Source organism: Mobula hypostoma, chromosome 3 (assembly GCF_963921235.1).
Source record: "Mobula hypostoma chromosome 3, sMobHyp1.1, whole genome shotgun sequence".
NCBI lineage: Eukaryota > Metazoa > Chordata > Chondrichthyes > Myliobatiformes > Myliobatidae > Mobula > Mobula hypostoma.
The window spans coordinates 94,534,544-94,556,923 of record NC_086099.1 but is presented as its reverse complement, the minus strand read 5'-3'; the positions used below and the strand labels follow the sequence as shown (position 1 = coordinate 94,556,923).

Below are 22,380 nucleotides of genomic sequence, written 5' to 3'. Positions count from 1 at the left end.
TGGTCCCTTCTGGCTGCACTTGATCCATATTCCTCAAAACATTTCCCCTTGCAACTCGTTCCAGAAACCTTCCATCCTTTGTGAAAAAAGTTGCCCTTTAAATCTTACCCCCCTGACCTTAAACCTATGCTCTTCAACTCTGAGAAAAAGATTGCAACCAATAACCGCACATTCACCCCCCAACCCCAATTCTATATGCTTCCACAGCTCATCCCCCTGCCTCCCACACTCCAGGGAAACAGCCTGTCTCCCTACAACTCAAGTCCTCCAGTCCCAGTCACATCGGTGTTAATCTTCTCCACGTCCTCTCCAGCTTAATGACATACCCCCTGTGACTAGGCTACCAGAACTCCAAACAACTTGCCAATTGCAGTTCCGTCAACATTTCGTTCAGTTGCAACAGTACATCCTGAAAAAGGGAAAACAAACGCAGACATTTCTGCTGCCTGACCTGCTCAGTATTTCCAGTGTTTCTGTTATTTTTAATCAGAATTCCAGCATGTTCTGACTTTTGTTCCAATAGTTCATTGCTGCGAGATTGTCTTAATTTATCATCTTAATTAATCACTAGCCATTTTAACCATCTTAGTCTTAACATTCCATAGTAAATATGGGATTCTCACTCCCAACCCTTCCATTTTATGGGTCTCATGTAACTTTCTACTAGATGGTAACTGTCTGACCTTTCACATTTTACAAAAATTTTACTGAAAATTGCATATAGACAAACAGAATCTAGATTAGTTTACCTTATACAGACTTGTTAAAATGACCCTACAGAAATTAAACAGACTATCAACTCCTTCATGTTTCTTATTTATCATTATAGTCATAGTCCCTCAATTGCTCCAAATATTAGAAATTCTAGTGGAAGGCACATAACAACCATCAAACGAATTCCTACAGATTGGCACTGCGTTGGAAAATCAGGTTCAATCCTGGCCCAAGATGCTATCTGCATGGAATTTGCCCATTTTTGTCTATGACTGCTCCAGTTAACCCCCAAATCCAAACAATGTGAGGTTGGTAGGTTAATTGGCCACTGTAAATTACAGCTCGTGTGCAAGTAGTAGAATCTAGGGGTACTGAAGGAAATATGGGAACACTTTTTTCTAAGTGGGATTTGTGTAGAATAGGGGTGCTTGATGATAAGCAGGGACTGGGTGGGCCGAAGGGTCTTTTTCTATTCTGTACATTTCTATGACTCTATGATTCAGAGTTCAATCCTCTCCATCCAGACAAATCCCACATATGGATAGCCTGTCAGTATATATGCATGCATGAACAGAAAATTTCAGGGAATACACCACCCATGATTCTTCAAACAAAATGTAACATTCTATCCTACAAACCCTTGTCATTACGAAAATAGCTAGTAGGGATCATATAGTTGTTAAAATAGAGAAGCAGATAAAAGAAGTGCTGGCTTGAAATGGGAGAAAGTAACTTGAATTGTATAAAGATGCAAAAGACTGTTAGTTTGAACTATCATGAAGGAGGTTACCTCAAACTGGGAAGTTAAGGAAGGAGAGTTATTTTTAAACCAGAGTATATAAAAACAAAGGACAATCTTTCCTGAGTGTAGCACACAATGCACATTGAGAATACTCACTAGCTTCAACAAAAGCCTTCAAAGCCTCTAGCTGCTCTGCTCCTGTGAGCTGTAAAGCCTTTTCCAGGATCTGGCGGTACCTATTAAAGGACACAAGTGGATGACAGATTTTGAGTTTGATTCTTAAAACAAATGTGTACTTTAATATTTAAGCATTTTTCCAAAATACTAATAAAAGAAACATTACCATTAAAATTTAACCAGTGGCAAGACAATGTCATACAAAATTAACATGAAAATTAACTAAACCCTGTAAACCAGGAACATCAAATTACATACATCACCACAGATCCAAGGTGAACACGTGTCTGATCAGTTTAAATTACAAATAATTGAAGGCTAAATTTCTGTGTGATGGAAAAATACACTTGGTTATGTCCTATTGGCTTCATTTCTGACAAACTTACAAAAACATTACTGAATATTAGTTACTAAATTCAAATGGTAATAAGATTTTCAAAATTCAAAAGTATCTTCGTATTCATTTTGCTATAATGAAGCCACACAATGCAAATCAGATTGGAAATCTGCATCAATAAATCCATGGAAATGTTTTTGTATTAAATGTGACAAATTACTCCACTTTAATTTGCTCTAAGGTCTGAACTGTTTTTAAATTATACATTCCAACATATCAGTTTAACATGTCCATTACTTTCATGAAGCAACACAAAGCAGTGTAACAATTTCTTGATTTATTTCTGGTGTTTCATTCAAAATAAATAAAATGCTTTTAGATTTTACACTGTGCTTCCCATACAAGCTATTTTTCTCGCTACCTTTACTACCTAGGCAACCAGAAAACAACTTTATCATCCAACCATATGGAGGTAATGTCTTTAGGAAAGTAGGCAACTTGGCATTAATTAACCACAAGGTGAAGAAAGCTCCTTAGCCCATCTAACACCATCTTACTCGAATACTTATTTAATGCCATTTATTTATATCTGCATTTGCACAGTTTGTCTTCTGTAGCCTAGCCAATTTTTCATTGATCGTGTCTATAGATTTGCTGAGTATGCCTGTAGGAAAATGGACCTCAGGGTTGTATATGGTGACATACATGTACTTCAACAATAAATTAACTTAGAATTTTACTTCCATCTATGACCATTAATACTGGCATCTGTTCCCAATGTCACGGCCTCAGCAGCTTTCTTGCCTGTCTACCTCGGAAGTTGATCACACTACATAAGAAAGAATGCATGTGCTGACAAACACAAAACCTGTGCCCTCCTGACCTGTGAAACTCTGATTTCACATTGCTTTGCTTTGAGGAGAAGACCACTGATCCTGATACTGTACCATCCTTTCCTCGGCCAACCCCATCTGTCAGGGCCTGGAGACTTTGAGCTTATGCCATCCATTACTTTTACTGTGGTTCCTGAACTGTCTTTTACTTCTTATTAGAAAGATTGAAACAGTTCCATTGCTGTAGCATCCTTCAAGGGCACATGTTGTTCCAAAGCATTTCACTGGTAATTATGTCTTTTTACATAGCTGTAGGGTTGAACAAAAATGCCGACTTAGGTTTCTGGCTGAACACACTGTGTGACCATTAATTTATGCACTTCTTCATGTTCAGGAATTATCCCTACACTCCTCTAGCTTCCTTCCAAAAAGAATCCTGTGCAATATGGGAGCCAGAACTGAATACTGTACTTGTACGGCCTCGGCAAAGCAACTTGAATATAAACACCAGCTTCAGGTATATACCCTACCTCTTGGTCACAATTTATGAACTTAGTATTGTTTTAAACACACATCTGCATGTCCTCAGGTATTTCCCCCCATCCCGGCAACTTACTGCATTTTCTCACTTAATATCATTTCCCTCATTTCACTACTTTAGACTTACAGTAGTCCAATATTCTCTGCCAGCATTCAAATCTGCCACAAACTCTCATCAGATACACTTTTAAATTCTTATGGAGCTTGATAGGGAAGGTGTAGGATTGACATTTCACTTGTCTTCAGGGCAAAAAACAGGGGTTACATTCTCAAAATCAAGGCAGATGAGGAGCAAGTTCCTTACCTGGACAGTGCTGAACCTTCAAACTTTTCTGCACAATAAAAATGTGGAAGCTTGGTTACTAACTATATTCAAGTTGGTGTTTGATATAAGGGAATCACAAGAAAGGAGGTTCGTGCAGGAAAGTGGCAGGGAGTAAAAGAGCAGCCATGATCTTACTCGTCGTCCTGGCAATCCCTCAAGGTCGAGGATGATGGGCTTCATTCTGAAGAAGTGGCCCACAGAGCGAAGATGCCTGTGCGTGTATTTGTTGAATGTGTACTTGATATTGCACTCCAAGAGGCACAAATCAACCAACTGATTCCAAAGGCATGGAAACCACGACGATTGGAGCTAATGGATTTGTTGCAGCCTTCGCAGCCGTTGAGTTCAAAGTAACTTCGTCCGCCTGTTCCACCACTGAGGTCCTGGTTGGATTGTTCTTTGTCAGGGACCTCACCCCCGACCTTACCGCCAGGGGTGACCCTACCAGGAGCATAGCTCCAGACAGCATCGCTCTCGGGATCACAGGACCACACAAGCTTCTCCACCACGACAAGGTGACAATCCATGGAGAAGCATGGCCTTACTAACAATCAAGCAGGCAAAAGGAGCTGTACAGCTGACCTTGTTTCTATTTCATATATTACAGATTCAGTGGAGCCATAGTTATACAGCATAAAAACCAGACCCTTCCGCCCACAAAGTCTGCATCAATCATCAGGCACCCATTTATACAAACCCTACAAGAACCTCACTTTATACTATTAACTTTCCCCATCTCCTACCACTTACACTAGGGTCAATTCGCAATGTATTTGAGATGTGGGAGAAAATGAGAATAACTGGAGAAAGTTCATGTAGTCACAGGGAGAATGGGCTATTGCCACAAAGACAGCACTGGTTATCGTTACATTCAACGTGGATCTTTGAAGCTCTGAGACAGCAGCTCTACTAGCTGCACAATTGTGCTGCTTTGAAAAGGGAAATGAGAAGAAAGGGTTATAGAACTGGGCAACAACAAGCATTTTTGCTTTTAAAATTGATTACATTATACATTTTTTACAACAGACCCTATATCAGGTGCTGTTAATTTTCAGCAAGCCAATGAAGAATCGAGACAAGAACAGCAGTAGAAGCAGCAGAAACTGGCACGCAGCCACAAGCGATGAATAGCTGGAGTGATACAACAAGAGAAGAGTGGGCCAGCTTGAGTGGTGGGGATGTAGAGCCCGGTAGTGGTGGTCCAGGGCGATAATTTGTGGTATGACCACTGAGAAATCTAACAGGCCGAATTCAGAAGTCATTATCCTAAATGTCTGAAGTTAAAAATCAAGTTTATGCTTACAAGGAAAAATTGTATTCTGCGGCAGGGTGCGAGTTGAACTGGAAGACAAAGATTTAAAAAAAATTAATCTGCCATCTAATGGCAGTAGCCCAAAACTTCATGTAGGCACGAGTTTTTCTGGTACTTGAACAGTAGAACGTTGGTGAACAACTTCAATTCCTACTTTATGTTACTTCAGTGCAGAGTGTGTCATCTGATATGGGAATGCAAAGAAAGTGACTATTTTGAATATTTATTCATCCACCTTTTAGGACCTGCTGGCAAGACCAGCATCCACTCCCAACCCAAAGTTTCTGAGAAGATGGTGATGAGCCTCCTTCCCAAACAGCCACAGTTCTTCTGTTGAAGGCAATCTCATAGCACCATAAGGCAGGTAGAACCAGGACCGAGACCCCGCGAAGACAAAGAATTTGCAGTGCATTTCTAAATCACGTAGCCTGGATCGAAATCTGCAGGCAGTGGTGTTCCCATGCGCCCATTGCCATGTCCCTCTTGACCGCAGAAGTTGCTGGTTTAGATGGTAACTTTGGCAAGGAAATCGTCACGTACTTTACAAATGCTATACAGTATGATCATTGAATGCTGGGAATAGTTGATGGGGTGCCAATCAAGTTAGTTACTCCATCCTGGGTGACATCCAGCCTCCCAAGAGCCAATGGAACCGTACTTGTCTAAATGGAGGCAAGTCCTCCTGATTTTTGCTGTGACGGTGAGTTACCCAGCCGCTGATCTGTTCTCATTGTTGTACACTCAATTAAGTTGAGTGTCTGGGACGTAGGACTCTTCACGGCGTTGCTGGTGGGGGTCTCATCAATGGAAATGCTACTAAACTTTTACAGTTGCCTACAATGTTTACTATTATTCACTACATCCAAATTGCTGCATGCATACTATTCAAACAGAGTATTTTATGTAATTATTTATGAAATTACAGCCAAACCTTTAAGATCCACTAGGAATTAACTTTAGTACATGAAGGTAAGTATCGAATAAACTCTTCTCAGGCTTCCAGCCAGGTACAGGTATCAATTTTAAGCAAAGCATGAAGGTAGGAAGTACTGTCCTCTATAACTACTCAGCCCCTTGCATCTGCTCCACCACCCAATACCCTTGATGACTTTATTTTACAAATACCTATCACTGTGTCTTAAAGTCACTCAGCAAAAGGCCAAGTCGCCTGTATTTCCCAATTTTTCCTTGTTCTCCTTTCTCCAGTAGTCGGCTCCATCTGCTACCTCTGATCTGAAAGAACTATTCCAGAATCTACGGGTTTCTGGAAAAATGACAGTCAGTTACTGCACTCATGAATGCAGGTATTGAAACACAGACAACAGGAGTAGGAGGAAGCAATTCAGCCCGTTGGGCTGCCTTCTCCATTCACTGCAATCATGACTCTTCGTCCACTTCCACGCAGTTCCCACCTTTTCCCCAAATTCCTTGATTCCTTAAGCACTAACAAATACAGCTAACTCATTCATCAAAATCAAAAGACAAAAAAATGCAAATACTGAAAGTCGGAAACAAGAACAAAGATACTGAAAAAACTCAATAGCATGGCTCAACAGAAAATGGCTTAATGGTGACAGTAATTGCACTTGTCTGATCATATGCACCTTGTTCTACTTCCTTATCTTTCCGTACCAAAATCTTACCTGTGCCCTTCTCTTTTCCAGTTCCATAGAAAGGTCACAGACCCAAAACATCTGACCATCTTTCTTTCCTCAAACGTGAACCGATTGGTTTGAGTTTTTCCAGCATTCAGTGTCCTTGCATCATATTAGAGTTCCTCACTCTTGAATACATTTAATGACTTGGCCTCCACTGCCTTCTGTGGTGGAGAATTCTGCAGGTTTACCTCTTGATCTTGCTTCTTAATGATGTATCTCACAGCCCAAGCTTTTAGGCTCTCTAGCCCCTGACAGCATTTACAAAAATGAATCTTATAGGTTTCTGAGATCTCATTCAATCTTCTGCCCTCGTGAATGTAGGCTGAACTGACCCAATCTCTCCTCATACATCTGTCCCACAATCAGCGGAATCAGTGCAGAACACCTTTGTCGTAATCCCTCCACATCAACCTCATAAAATGGCACACAAAGCTATTGATAGTGTTTCATCAAGGGCTTGTAAACCTATAGTAATTTTGGAGATTTATTCATTTTCTTTTTCATTTCTTTAATATTTACATGCTAATAAAATTTCTTTCAGTTACTTCGAGCATCTATAAGCTTTTTTTTCTATCTTCCGCTGTTATTTTCTTACTCACCAACATCATTCTTCCCATCTCCAATGACCTGTTTTTTTTCTACCTCTATAGAAGTTTTTAGAGGCTGTTTTTATGTCCCTCTGCAGATTACACATGTACTCTATTTTTCCTTGTCAAAGTATTGGTCCTTCTTTACTGAAAACTGAAATTTTCCAGTTCCCAGGGTTACTGCTTGTTTTTGGAAGTATGATAAGAATTTTCACTTGATCTAATACTATGTTTAACCTAGAAGTTTAACTTTCCCACCAAATGCTAGTGTAATTAACTTAGCGGCTAGCACAATGCATGAGGAAGTAGCAGGACTGTCATAATTATCCTTTTCGACAAAATGTCACACTTATTATGTTAATGGCACCTAAATTCAACTGTTTATAATTTCTGTGACACAGTCATTAACAAAATACTTAGGAAACAACATAATGTGATATGCCATTGCAATTTTTGTTCACTTGCTCATAAATGAAATCAAGCTCAGACTTTTCAAATCTCTAAAGTGTCCCCATTGATTACTGGGTCTCACTACTTTATAGTTTTTTTTAATGTATAGCACTGTACCACTGCAGCAAAACAACGCACTTCACGACATACGTCAGTGATATTAAACTCGATTCTGCTTCTGAACAAAGTGGCAAAGCCTGCTCTGAATACTCAGCACAATCCTACCTACTCAAACATCTTCCCAGGGCTTGCGCAGATGATGATTCCCTCCCGAGTTCTGAGAGTTCTAAGTAGCTGATGAAGCCAGTGTGGAATCTACAAATTCTAGCACATGGAGGTGTTTGCTGGGGCAGGTGGGTGGATAGCTTTCTTAAAACCATTTCCTCTCGGCTCCTGCACACTTTAAAGATGTTCAAAGTTATCAGTGCCATCCTGAATACTCTTACACTTTTTCCAAGTGGCCTTGGGTAAGGATACACACACGTTGGCATGGTTATTACATCTTTTCAAGAAAATCACCAAAGATTTCAAATCTAGCTTCCAAGACTGGAGCATCTATACTTTTTTATATAAATAAGCCAGAGGGTCAGGAGACACTGCCCTTCCTACAGGGGAGCCTCTGAGATGCCACATTAACTCATTGGCACCAAACCTAACCTACAAAGAGGTATCCCTCTTGTGGTATGCAGTACCAAGAAGTTTGGATCTAATTGATGTGCTCATAGGATCATTCTGTTCACTGTCTCCTGCTCATTGTATCTCATCCAGGCCAGTAATGTCAACATTAGAGCGCCTGACCTCTCAGATACTGAAGTACATGTCTGCTGACAATGGGGTTGTTCACAGTCTTCATTTTGCTATTAACAAGTAGATCAATGGTAGGGGAGTTATCCTCACTCTGGAGTCAGGATTCACAGCTCCACCATAACTGGAGATATTGTTCTGCCTTTAATTCCAATGTCACGAATAAAGAATGGTTCACTGTACCAACACAATTCCACAAGAACATTCGTAATAGTTTTCAGAGATCCAGTTTTAATTACCGGAACACACATTTTTCAAAAAAAAATCACACAAAATGACACCTTTATCATGTCATGGGGATTAATGAAGGGTCGTAGTCCAAAATATTGACTGATTACCCCCCTCCATAGACGCTGCCTGACTTACTGAGTTCATCCAGCATTTAGTGTGCATTGCTGAAGATTTCCATCACCTGCAGAATCTCATGTGTTTGCATAGTGCAGGGACAATCACATCAGAATCAGTACGAGGATTTGATATGTCATCCTAAGGTAACTAATATGTGATACCAACTTCAAAGTCATACAGCATGGAAATGTGCCCTTCAAGCCAACACATTGATATTGACCAAGATGCCAGCTAAGATAGTCCCATTTGCCATATTTGACCCATATCCCTCTATTTGTTCCTATTCACATACCTGTGCAAATGTCACTTAAGAGTGGTTATTGCACCTGCCTCAACCAGTTTGGTCCATAAATGTGCAACTCTTAGAATTTTTCCCCTCTCACCTTTAGGTTATGCCCTCTAGTTCTTGATTCACTAACCCTGTGAACAAAATTGTGCATTCATGCTAAAATACACTTTACAATTGTTGTCCCTTTAAAAATTCTGTGAAGGCACGTTCTAACAAGGAATGGTTACAGAGACTTTGCAATTTAGTTTAGTGAAGCTTGTCTAAAAGATCAACCATTAATATAGGTCTATAGTGTTACAGAGTGCAAAAAGAATGAAAATGAATTAGTGTGCTTGGAAAGGTCATCATTGATAGTGAGAGCAGAGCTGTTTTAACAAAATATCACTGCCACAACAACACAAAAGTATCTTCCATAGAGGTCTGCAGCTCAAAATACTCTCCTATGAAAGAAGATTTACTAGATTGAAGCCTGTAGGTCACGGGTTGTCTTATGAGGCAAGGTTGGACATGCTAAGCTTGTATCCACAGGCCTTTGGAAAAATGAGATTCTTCCAAAGATTCTAAAAGGTCTTGATAGGTTGGATGAGGAGAGGATGTTTCCTTTTGTATGAAATCTAAAAATAGGAATCAAATGTTTTTTCACTGTCAGTGTGAAGAAATTTCTCTCTTGAACCATTTCTACCAAAGGAAACACATTCCATGCATTCAACCTATAGAATTTCATAAATTTCAATAAGACCTCTCTTTCTGATCATCGCTAGACAAAATGGGCCGACTTCACTCAATCTCTACTTGTAGGACAGATCCACCATTCCTGAGAATAGTCTAGTGAATTTCTGCTGCACTCTCTCTATGGTAAGCTCATGAATTTCTTTTTAGGGAAAGAGGCTTAAATATACATAATGCCCTAAATAATTGCTTTGGAAATCTTCAAAAAAGGTGAAACTGAATCTTCAAATACTTTTAAGGTAGATTGATTCTTGATTATAAGGTGAGAATTAGAATGGGGGTGGGGGTGGGGGTAGGTTCAACTGGGTATGTGGCCTCCTCCAGCAATAATTCACATGTTTATATATACTTTCTCTAAATTTAAACAACTATATTAATGAAATCCTGCTGAAAACTTAAATTGCCACAACTTCAATTTAAAATTTTTTTTCAAAGCTACTTAAGCTTTAAGGGTGCAAACACGAGGAAATCTACAGATGCTGGAATTTCAAGCAACACACATAAAAGTTGCTAGTGAACGCAGCAGGAAAAAGAATGTGTGTATAAAAATAAATAATGGATGGGATACAAGGGGGAGGTGGGACATTAGCGGAAGTTTGAGAAGTCAATGTTCATGTCATCAGGTTGGAGGCTACCCAGAAGGAATATAAGGTATTGTTCCTCCAACCTGAGTGTGGCTTCATCTTTACAATAGAGGAGGCCGTGGATAGACATGTCAGAATGGGAATGGGATGTGGAATTAAAATGTGTGGCCACTGGGAGATCCTGCTTTCTCTGGTGGACACAGTGGACAGAGCACATTCTTTCTCTCTCTCTCTCCTTTTTCTCCCTCTGTCCCTCTGACTATACCCCTTGCCCATCCTCTGGAATTTTCTCACCCCCCCTCCTTTTCTTTCTCCCTGGGCCTCCTGTCCCATGATCCTCTCATATCCCTTTTGCCAATCAACTGTCCAGCTCTTGGCTCCAACCCTCCCCCTCCTGTCTTCTCCTATCATTTTGGATCTCCCCCTCCCACTTTCAAATCTCTTACTAGCTCTTCTTTCAGTTAGTCCTGACGAAGGGTCTCAGCCCGAAACGTCGACTGTACCTCTTCCTAGAGATGCTGCCTGGCCTGCTGTGTTCACCAACAACTTTTATGTGTAAGCATTAAGGGTAATGACTACTGTGAAATTTGTTCTTGTTGGAACAGATGGCAGATTCTTATGATTGAGTGTGTGCAAAGTTATTAACTTCATTTTATTTGACAAGATGGGAATAATGCACTATGTACATGTTGCCCTTTATAGAGACAGTGGGACTTCAAACTTTCTTTGCTGCATCCATCTCCTGAGATTCATGCCCCACTCACTGATCATCTTTTTCTAAAGTAACATTGCTGCATCTGAACCAATAAGTCCCTGATAAGAAAGTTTGCATTTGCATTTTCATTTAACTCAGATTTAGATTCCCTTCTCCAACATTCTCGACTCTGCATTTCAGAAATGTCCAATTCACTTACAATTAACATCTAACATCATGGAAACAGGAGCAACATTGGAGTCCTGCCGGCTCACCCCACCTCCACCTGCACTCACTCCAAAAGGCCCTGACCCACTGACAGTCCCTTCCCTGCAACTTCATCCTAAAGAATACACATGCGATTGCTTGCAGCATTGGACAAACATGGGATGCTCATTCTTCAAGAAAGACCTTTGGCAAAGAGAAGTTGTATACTTGACTGTTGAAGACATTATAACCTGGACAAAATCTATCATCCCTCTCCCTCAGAGACAGGTAAATACCATCAAGAATTCAAAAGTAGGCCGAAATTGTTTAACGTAACTGATCAATACGCAAAGGAGCTGGCCTAACTCAGCCAGTTAGCCTGATCTGCATGGTGATGCTAAAAGGACATGTCAAACAAATGAATCTCGCTGAATCAAAATCTATTTCTAGTCGTCTCTTTGATACACTTACTGCAGTCGTAGTCTAATCACCAGCGGTAGCAATCTGATTGTGCCAGTCTTCATTAATGAGTCTATCAAAGATTATTTAACCCTAGGCTTCATGACAGCCGAATTCTCCCCAGTACTCATTCAACGTCCACTGGACTTTTAATCGGCAGCATTTTCTTCTTTGGCACCACGAAAAAAAAGGGAACGAGCCTAACGCCCACCTGGATCAGCTTGGGGATGGGATCAGTAACGGTGGTCCCTTGACAGGAGGAACAACTCTTTGAAACGAGTAGGTACACTCCCTACTTTCAATAACGAGAAAAGGAACTTTCTGCGGGCTAAGGACAAGAAGACAGCGGGCTTTGAGGCCCGAGTAAACGCGCCGAACTGCCAACCCGAGGATGATCCTTCAGGCGGCAGGTGATGGTGCGAATCTGCCGTTACCAGACACAACGCCCACCCCGCAGTCCTGGACACGTCCCCTAAAGTACTCACTTTCCGGCCAAATCCTTGTGAGAGCCGCTGGAGTTCATCAGCACCGTCAACTCCTGCTTCATCGCCGCCGCCGCCATGTTTTCCCCAACGGCCGCGACAAGGAATCAGCGAGAGCGCGAAGAGCGTCCGTCCGTCCGCCCCCGGGACGGCGCCAACCAACAGCGCCGCCTAGGCCTCGGAGATCAGCACTGAGTCGCAGACAGCCGGCGCCAGGCAACAGCGCCGCCTAGGCCTCGGAGATCAGCACTGAGTCGCAGACAGCCGGCGCCAGGCAACAGCGCCGCCTAGGCCTCGGAGATCAGCACTGAGCCGCAGACAGCCGGCCGCCAAGTTCGCCTCTGCTCGCACGAAATTAAAGCACTAATTCGTCCCTTATTCGGACGAAACGCGAGCATTTGACATGTTGTGCACCGAGCTTCCTCCTGGACGTTGCGTGGGTCTGGACAAGCTGTCCATCAGTAAACGCAGACGGTGCACTGGGGTGGAGCTCATCTCTTACTATTCAAAGACTACGTTCGCACATCGGTGTCACTGAATTTCCACCAGCGTGTTGAGATCTCCTCCGGTAAGTGAACGCTGGAAGGCATTATCATTATTATTCTCGGGTAAGAAAAAGCACAGCTCGAAAAGTACCCTCATTAAAAGAATATGTAAGACTTCCAAAAATAGAATGAATATTTTCAAATTTCAGTTATTTCTAAAAAACAAGATCAATGTAACGATTTCTTTCAATAGACGGGACCTCGCATTAGACGGTAATAACAGAAAGTGGAGACACAAGAGACTGCTGATGCTGGTTTCTGGTAGAAAATTTAAACTTCTTAAGGAATTCAAAACATGAGCTGCTGGAGGAACTCCCACCATGCACTATCAGGGGTGGCAATCAGAAACATCCACTGTTTCCCTCACAGATGTTGCCTGGCCCGCTGGGTTCCTCGATTTTGCCCCTGATTCTAGCGGTTGCAGTCTCAGCGAGGCAGGCGGAGTCTGTGGAGGTGAAGGGAGATCGACATTTTCATTCGAAGCTCTCAATCAGGACTGAGAGAGTCGAGGGAATGTGAGATGGAGAGGTAAGTGACAGAGGTGCAACAAGGTTGGGCATGGGGGCCAGGTGAAGGAGGAGTTTAGAGACAGAGGCTAGTGGGTGATAGGTGGAATGGGGAAAGGGGCAGGATGATGGGCGGAAAGTGCTGCATTATTTAGAAAGACAAGCAGATTCCAAGGAGAAAGACAGATAAAAGTGGAACTTGGAAACCACAGGGACCAGAAAAGATTGGTGGGAGAATCTTATTCCTCTCAGATATACGTGTTTTTATGTAGAGAATAGTGTTGATAATGGCATTAAAAATGCATGTAATTGGAGTAATACAATAAAGACTTCAGTCTACATATAGGAAGGGCAAGTAATTAGTAGGAAGAATGAAGAAGATGAATCCTTGGAATGAATTAGACTATGGATGTTATAGGTTAGTACATTGTGGAACTGACTTAAAATCAGGCTTGTATTGTGCAATACAACAGTTTAAATGTAAAAGGACCCTTAGAAAAAATCATTGTAATATGATAGCATTTAGTATTAAATTCAGAAGTGTTATATTTTAATCCAGAACCAGAGGTTTCAATCCAGACTAAAGAAACTCGAGGTGTTGGCAGTAGTAGATTGGGAAACTACATTAAAGCACACAGCATCTTCAAATGCAGAGTAAATGTACCAAGGGTATTTTCCCTGCTTAAGGAGTCTAGAACAAATGGGCACAGTCTCAAGTTCTGACGTAGACCATTTAGGACTGAAAGGAGGGAACATTTCTTTACTCAAGAGAATGGTGTATCTTTGGAATTCTCTATCCAAAGTACTTTGCAGACCTTGACAGCATAGTTCAAAAGATTTCTGGATAACAAAACAATCAAGGGATGTGAAGATCAACACTATGTCCTGCCCTGTTAGTGGATCAGCTGTGATCCTGTTGAATGTTGGAGTAGGTTCAAAGGACAATGGCCTATTTAGCCATAGAGTTGCACAGCACAGAAACAATCCCTTTGGTGCACCACATCTATAACGTTCATCATATATTCTATCTAATCCCATTCTATACTAATACCACTTGCCTGCTTTACTTCATTAAAACCTGTGTGGATGAGTGTGTGCCTATGAAAACTTGCTGTACATTCCCAAACCCAAAGCCGAGAGTGAACGAGGAGCTAAGTCGTCTGCTGAGGACTAGATCTGTAGTGTTTAAATCTGGCGACCCAGGTCTGTACAAGGAAACCAGGTAGGACTTGCAGAGGGTTATTTCAAGAGTGAAGAGACAATTCTGAGTGAGGTTGGAGGTGACATTGGATACACGTCAACTCTGGTAGGGTTTGCAGGACATTACTTCCTACAAAGTGAAACCCAATAGCATGAATGGCAGTGATGCTTCACTACCAGATGAACTCAACACCTTCAATGCCCACTTTGAAAGGGAGAATATAACTACAGCTGTGAAGATCCCTGCTGCACCCGGTGACCCTGTGATCTCTGTCTTGGAGGCCAATATCAAGTTGTCTTTCAGGAGGGTGAACCCTCGTAAGGCAGAAGTTCCCAATGCAGTATCTGGTAAGGCTTTGAAAACCTGGGCCAACCAACTGGTCACTGCTACGGGCAGAAGTTCCACTTGCTTCAAAAAGGCAACAATTATACTAGTGCCCAAGAAGAATAATGTCCAGGGCCGGCTGGTGGTGCAACGACATCGGCACTGGACCCGGGAGCGGAGGTTCCTGGGTTCAAAACTAGTCGGGTCCGCTCCCGAGTATGCTTTCCATCCGTGCCGGGTTGAGTGTCGAGATCGCAACTCAACCTCGTAAAATAAAGGGAAAACACTGTGAAAATGTCTGTGTGAGGAGTGGCCCACCACACAGTCTCTCTCTCATCCACTCTTGCTCCGCACCTCGTAAAAGCCATGAAAAAGACATCATCACGGACGCACGCAGGCACACTCCAAAAAAAAAGAAAGAAGAATAATGTGGGCTGCCTTAATGACTATTGCCCAGTAGCACTTACATCTACAGTGATGAAATCCTTTGAGAGGTTGGTCATGACTAGACTGAACTCCTATCTCAGCAAAGACCTGGACTCATTGCAATTTGCCTATCACCACAATAGACGCAATCTCAATGGCTCTTCACACGGCTTTAGATCACCTGGACAACACATGCACCTATGTCAGGATACTGTTCATTGACTATAGCTCAGCATTTAACACATCGTTCCCACAATCCTGATTGAGAAGTCGCAGAACCTGGGCCTCTGTACCTCCCTCTGCAATTGGATCCTCAACTTCCTAACCATAAGACCACAATCTGTGTGGATTGGTGATAACATCTCCTCCTTGCTGACGATCAACATTGGCACACCTCAGGGGTGTGTGCTTAGCCCACCGCTCTGCTCTCTCTATACCCATGACTGTGCGGCTAGGCATAACTCAAATACCATCTATACATTTGCTGATGATACAACCATTGTTGGTAGAATCTCAGGGTGAGACAGAGGGCGTACAGGAGTGAGATATGACAACAGTGGAGTGGTGCTGCAGCAACAACCTGGCACTCAACGTCAGTAAGACGAATGAGTTGATTGTGGACTTCAGGAAGGGTAAGACGAAAGAACACATACCAATCCTCATAGAGGGATCAGAAGTGGAGAGAGTGAGCAGCATTAAGTTCCTGGGTGTCAAGATCTCTGAGGATCTAACCTGGTCCCAATATATCAATGCAGCTATGAAGAAGGGAAGACAGCAGACATATTTCATTAGGAATTTGAAGATATTTGGTTTGTCCACCAAAACACTTGAAAACTTCTATAGATGTACCATGGAGAGCATTCTGACTGGCTGCATCACTGCCTGGTATGGGCAGGGAGGAGGCTACTGCACAGGACCAAAAGTAGCTAGAGAAAGTTGTAAAATTAGTCAGCTCCATCTTGGGTACCAGCCTTCATAATATCCTAGACATCTTCAAGGAGCAGTGCCTCAGAAAGACGGCGTCCATTATTAAGGACCCCCATCACCCTGGACATGCCCTCTTCTCATTGTTACCATCAGGAAGGAGATACAGAAGCCTGAAGACACACACTCAGCGATTCAGGAACAGTTTCTTCCCCTCTGCTGTACAATTCCAAAATGGACATTGAACCCATGAACACTACCTCACTATTTTAAAAATAAATATTATTTCTGTTTCTGCACTATTTTAATCTATTGTGTGTGTGTGTGTGTGTGTGTGTGTGTGTGTGTGTGTGTGTGTGTGGTTATTTATTTATTTCTATAATTATCATGTATCGCATTGTACTGTTGCTGCTAAGTTAATGAATTTCATGATGTTTGCCAGTGATATTAAACCTGACTCTGATTACTTCCCTCTCCCTTTATGCTTCTTTCAAGTACCTGTCCAGATGTGGTTACTATTCCTGCTACCATCACCTCATCTGGAAGCTTACTCCGTATGCTGTGTGTGTGTGTGTGTGTGTTGGTGGGGGGGGGGGAGAAATTAGAGCCTTGCCTCTCAGATCTCCTAAAAACCTCCTCCCTCTCATTTTAAACCTATCACATTGTTACCATCGGGAAGGAGGTACAGAAGCTTGAAGACAAGAACATCTTCTTCCCCTCTGCCATCTGATTTCCAAATAGGCATTGAACGCATGAACTACCTAACTACCTCTTTTTATTTGTTATTTTGCTCTACTTATTTTAACAGCATAAATATATATATATATATCTGATTCTGATCTCCTCAAGTTTTAGACACTTCCAACGGTGGGGAAACATACTCTGGCTATCTACCAGATCCATGCCTCTCAGAACTTTATATTTTTTATATTCATAGCCAGAATTTGATGGTACTTCCCCAGTTGCCCTTTAGCAGGTGGTGGTTGGTAAGATAGCTTCTTGAACTGCCCTTGAGATGTGGGTACAGCCACGTTGCTGTTAGGGAGAGAGTGCCAGGATTTTGACCCGGTGACAGTGAAGGAACGGTGATATATTTCCAAGTCAGGATGGTGTGCAGCTTGGAAGGTAACTTCTAGATGTTGGTGCTCCATTGTTTTTGCTGCCTAGCTGTTGGAAGCTGCAATCGTTCAGGCAGGTGGAGAGTTTATCACACTCCTGATTTGAGCTTTTTTAGTGGTGCACAAACTTTGGGGAGTTGGGAGCTGAGTTATTCACCTTAGTATTAATATCCTTTGACCTGCTCTTGCAGCCTTATTGTGGAGACAGTGACTCCAGTTTAGTTTCTGATCTGTGGTAACGCCAGAATATTGAAGATGGGGAATTCTGTGATGGTAATGCCATTGAACGTCAGTGGTTGATAGGTGGATTTTCTCCTGTTGAATTGCCTGGCAATTGTGTGATGTGAATGTTATTTCTTTCTTGTTTATGTTCCTGTGTATTGATGACAGCTGACAGAGGATGGTGAAGGCTTGTGAGACAACATCAAATAGACAGAAATGTTTTTCACCTTAAAGTTACTAATGTTTGGCGAGTTTGATCAGGATGTAGCTGATATCATTGTCTCAATTACAATTTCCATGATAATCACAAAGAATAAGAAAAGTGAAATTTTCGGGCAGTGACATTGTGTATATTTAATAGAATAAGAGAGCCAAAATATTTTGTAGGAATATTTTTAAATACACATGAAAATGCCAGAATGTGTGCTTGTAGTATGTGGCAGATCTTCATCTTAAAAGAGGAAAGACAGAGATTTCTGCAAAAGAATGACAAAGCTTGGCATCTCGACGAGTAAAACCTCTGGTAGTGTTTGACATGCTCGTGTGGACAGATATTTTGGGGTTTTCTGGAGGAGATGACAGAAGTTGAAGTGATAAGGAAGGATAAGACCATTGAGAGGTGACAGCGGCCCCTGATTTTCAACAGGATGCAGACAGAAAACTTACAGAGATGTCATTTAAGGAGTGCAGAACCAAGGAAAGTGTTCGATGCATTGGCAAAAAAATCCAGGTATATCAAATGTACGACAAAAATCAGGCAGGGGAAGTCGGTTTTTTTTTCCACTTATGAGTATAGTCTGTGCCATGGGTGACCCTGGTGAGGGGGCATAATGGATCAAAACTGAGGGGGCATAATGGATCAGAGATGTCCTTTTGTAAAGAAAGGACATTGAATAAACTGAAACGCTCTATTAATCCCAGGATAACAACTTGATCTGATTGTACCTTATTTTAGAAAAGTCTGTTGATAAAGCAAATAGACACGTATTTGTCCATAGAAGCTCCTCTCAGGAACAGTTATATCAGTAAGATTGCACACACCCTATTGTAAATCACATTCTGAAAATTTGCAAAAATAGAAGGGTTGGGAAAAAAATACTAGTGAGCAGGTGCTGTGTGTTATCAATGAACCTTAAAATGATATCATTGGCTGTTGGAACATTTCAATGATGGGGCAAGTGAGTATAGTTATCACCTTTTATTTGAGAGCCTGATGGTTGAGGGGTAGTAACTGTTCTTGAACCTGAGACACCTGTACCTTTTACCTTTTACTTGAAGACAGCAGTGAAAAGCATGCAAACAACTTGGCTATGATACCTGCATGGATCATCTGCATAAATTGTTCTCTGATTAAACTGACCACCCAAAGTTTCAGTAGTGGGACAATGGAGATTCAGCTGCCAGGCGCATAAGACATTAAATTACTGACTTTACAATGTTTCGTGTTTTATTGACTTATTCTGCTCCATGTTTCATGACATTAAAGTCAGGCTCTCTGCTGTGATTCTTAGAATGAATTGTGTTAGTTGATGAAACGTATAATTTCGTTCTTGTTTCAATTAAGTGTCTGCAAAGTATTATATAGAATGTATTATTCCACCAATCCTTTTTGAACAGCCTCTTCCATGTTTTCTTACTATCAGTTTAGCCCAGAGGTTCAGTTTTGGATCCCGTATCGCTTTTCCCAGGGTCCTTTATTCATGCAACCCAAACTCTTTCACATCCATCTCTACATTTTCCAACAAAGCGGTGTTCCTTATCTTTACATTCAGCAACTCAACTTCACCAACTGCCAGATCTCCCCCCCCCCACTTTCAAATCTCTTACTAGCTCTTCTTTCAGTTAGTCCTGACGAAGGGTCTCAGCCCGAAACATCGACTGTACCTCTTCCTAGAGATGCTGCCCGGCCTGCTGCGTTCACCAGCACTTTTTGTGTGTGTTGTTCACCAATTGTCTCTTCAGTGTCATTCTCACTCTCAATAAAAATTGCCAACCTAAGCAGAACCAGCCACATTTTTGTCCTTCACCACAGTCAATAGCTGATTACGCTCCTCCAAGATAAAATTGAAAGTTAGTCTCCTGTTATAAGCATTGGTGGTATCTGTCTACACTTTCCAACCTGGCATCTATTTTAACATTAACCAACCCTCTGTGTTACACCTTGTTATTTTTTTCTTCTCCTTTGTCTCCACTTCATTCTTTTTCTTGCAAATTGTCTGCACTTTTCATCTCCATCTCAATTACTTATTCCTTTTAAAATGTTTATAAAACTATTTCCTGCCAAGCTTCTAATATTCCTGTTCCCTTTATGAAATTAACTTTTGTGTATAAAAGGAGTTAACTTATTTCTGAAGATTGAAACCACATTTTAAAGATATTTTGAATTTTGATGCTGTATATTTCACGAAAAAAATCTGAAAATCAAACTGGCAGATTTGAAATCTTGTTGGTAATAAAAAGACAATGATTTTTCAATGATTCAGCATGAGCAAGATGAAGTGTAAAGTTAATGTAACACACATCAAAGTTGCTGGTGAATGCAGCAGGCCAGGCAGCATCTCTAGGAAGAGGAACAGTCGACGTTTCAGGCCGAGACCCTTCGTCAGGACTAACTGAGGGAAGAGTTAGTAAGAGATTTGAAAGTTGGAGGGGGAGGGGGAGATCCAAAATGATAGGAGAAGACAGGAGGGGGAGGGATGGAGCCAAGAGCTGGACAGGTGATTGGCAAAGGGGATATGAGAGGATCATGGGACAGGAGGCCCAGGGAGAAAGACAAGGGCTGGGGGGAACCCAGAGGATGGGCAAGAGGTATATTCAGAGGGACAGAGGGAGAAAAAATTTGTCTTTCTTCCCGACCCAAGTTTCGTTTCTCCTGGCTGGCGGTATTCTTTGCTCCAGGAGCAAAATTTGTCTTTTAAGAGACTCCTGGATGGATACATGGAGCTTAGAAAAATAGAGGGCTATGGGCAAGGTAGTTCTAAGGTAAGGACATGTTTGGCACAGCTTTGTGGGCCGAAGGGCCTGTATTGTGCTGTAGGTTTTCTATGTTTCTATCATTGGAGAACTAACACCTCAGGTCAAGACTCAGCTGTATATCTACACCTCAAGGACAAGAGACACTCCTTTGATGACAACAATGTGCATATTTTGGACAGGGAGGACAGGTGGTTTGAACGAAGGGTTAAAGAAGCCTTCTTTGTTAAACTGGAAAACCCATCCCTGAACCCGGGGGAGGGGGTGGGCTGGGGTACGACATCCCCTATCAGCTACGTACAATGCAGTCCTAACATCTCGACCCCAGTGTCTCCACAACAGCTCACACCTCCATTCATACAAAGACAACACTAATGACCCTCTCATTACCGCTACAACTCCTAACAACCTTCACGTGATTGCTATACCTTTAAACAAGTTAGTTGATGAACCAGAAACCTACCCACCATGGATTAGAAGACTGACACTCAACAACCAAAATGCAACAGACAGATTGTGCGAATAATACAAAGTAAATAAATAAAAAACTGAGAACAGGAGTTGTAAAGTCTTTGAAAGTGAATCTGTAGGGTTGTGGATTCAGTTTAGCGTTGAGGTGTTTGATGCTATCCACGCTGGTTCAAAAGCCTGATGGGTGTAGGGTAATTGTTCCTGAACCCGGAGCTGTGGGACTTAAAGTTCCAGTACCTCCTGCTTAATGGTAGAAGTGAGCAGAGAGCATGGCCTGGATGATGGAAGCTGCATTCTTGCGGCATTGCTTCTGGATGATGGGGAGTTTGCCAGCCAGGGTCTGTGCTGGTATCCACTACTCTCTATAGACTGCACCGTTCTTGGGCATCGGTGTTTGGACACCTGGCTGGGATACTCTCCACTGTGCACCTGTAGAAGTTTGCCAAAGTTTTGATACCATTTTAGTGCAAAGCTCCATCATAGCAAGACATTACCGGAGGGACAAAGGCAACGATGGTTTTAACGCCTGTTTGAGATGTGTAGCATCTCCATCAAATTTTGGGGCTGCGTTCAAAATGTAAAGAACGCTGTGGGTGGCCATGAGAACCCCTTCTGGCTGTTTCAGTGCGCTCGGTGGAGGGAGCACCCGGTGGCATACACCACCTCTCGGGCCAGCTGAGGCAGAGCCTGCACCTCCATTGGCTCCGGTACCGGAGCGGCGGGGCGGCGGGGCAGCGGCGGCACCGCGCGAGGGGCGGGGCGGGGCGCCGTGACGCACGGGCGGCCGACGCGCCGAGAAGGTGGGCGGGGCCGCCGACGTGCTCCGCGGAACGGCCCGATATTATGGGATGTTGGACGGGGGAGGAATGGCGCTGGGCGCGTGATTTTGAACAAACGCTCAGTATCCCGGTAGCCAGGGCCGAGTGAGAGGGTCGGCAGACGGCGTCGCCCGCCGCCCGAGGCCTGCGGCCCGCAGCACGGCCACCGCCCGCCCCGCCACGGCCTTGCCGTGAGAGCCGGTGAGTTGCTGGGCAGCGGGCGCCAAGGGTGCGTCTCCCGGTGAAAGTGGGAGGGAGAGGCGGGCTGGACCCCCGGGAGCCGATGCATGCCAGTGCCTCCGCCGGTGTACTGATCCTGGCTCCACGCACAGGTCCTCCATCCGGACCGGGGTCGGTGCACCTGGCTGAAAAATACCCTCGATTCCCGGACCGTGGTTCGTGTCCTTTGCCCCGGGAACGAGCTCTCGTTCTGGACCGGGGCCGGTGGTTCAATTTGCATCGGGGGGGAAAGGCCCTCGATCCACGGTCCGTGGTTGGTGCATTTTGGTTCAGGAACAGGCCCTCAGTCCGCGGACTCTTTGCTCTAGGTGCGAGCCCTCGATCTCCGGTGCTCTTTGCTT

General features: G+C 42.9%; 2 protein-coding genes across 5 annotated transcripts in view; one reads left to right on the top strand and one right to left on the bottom strand.

The window, feature by feature from the left end:
- cops4 (COP9 constitutive photomorphogenic homolog subunit 4 (Arabidopsis)) overlaps positions 1 to 12,399 on the bottom strand; it is a 63,041-nt gene extending 50,642 nt beyond the window's left edge. The window contains exons 1-2 of the mRNA XM_063042191.1: positions 12,275 to 12,399; positions 1,613 to 1,692 (exon numbers count right to left, since the gene is read on the bottom strand). Of these exons, the coding sequence (XP_062898261.1) occupies positions 1,613 to 1,692; positions 12,275 to 12,351 (157 nt within the window). The 5' untranslated portion in view covers positions 12,352 to 12,399. The remainder of the gene's footprint in view (positions 1 to 1,612; positions 1,693 to 12,274) is intronic.
- Positions 12,400 to 12,612: 213 nt separating this feature from the next.
- The window catches only part of lin54 (lin-54 DREAM MuvB core complex component), a 95,654-nt gene continuing 85,886 nt past the window's right edge, over positions 12,613 to 22,380 (top strand). The window contains exon 1 of one of the 4 annotated variants that reach the window (XM_063043460.1): positions 12,613 to 12,839. The gene's annotated coding sequence lies outside the window, so the exon portion shown is untranslated. Of the gene's footprint in view, positions 12,840 to 21,602; positions 22,001 to 22,380 lie in introns of those variants that run through there. The other 3 variants (XM_063043462.1, XM_063043459.1, XM_063043458.1) reach the window with 3 other exon arrangements.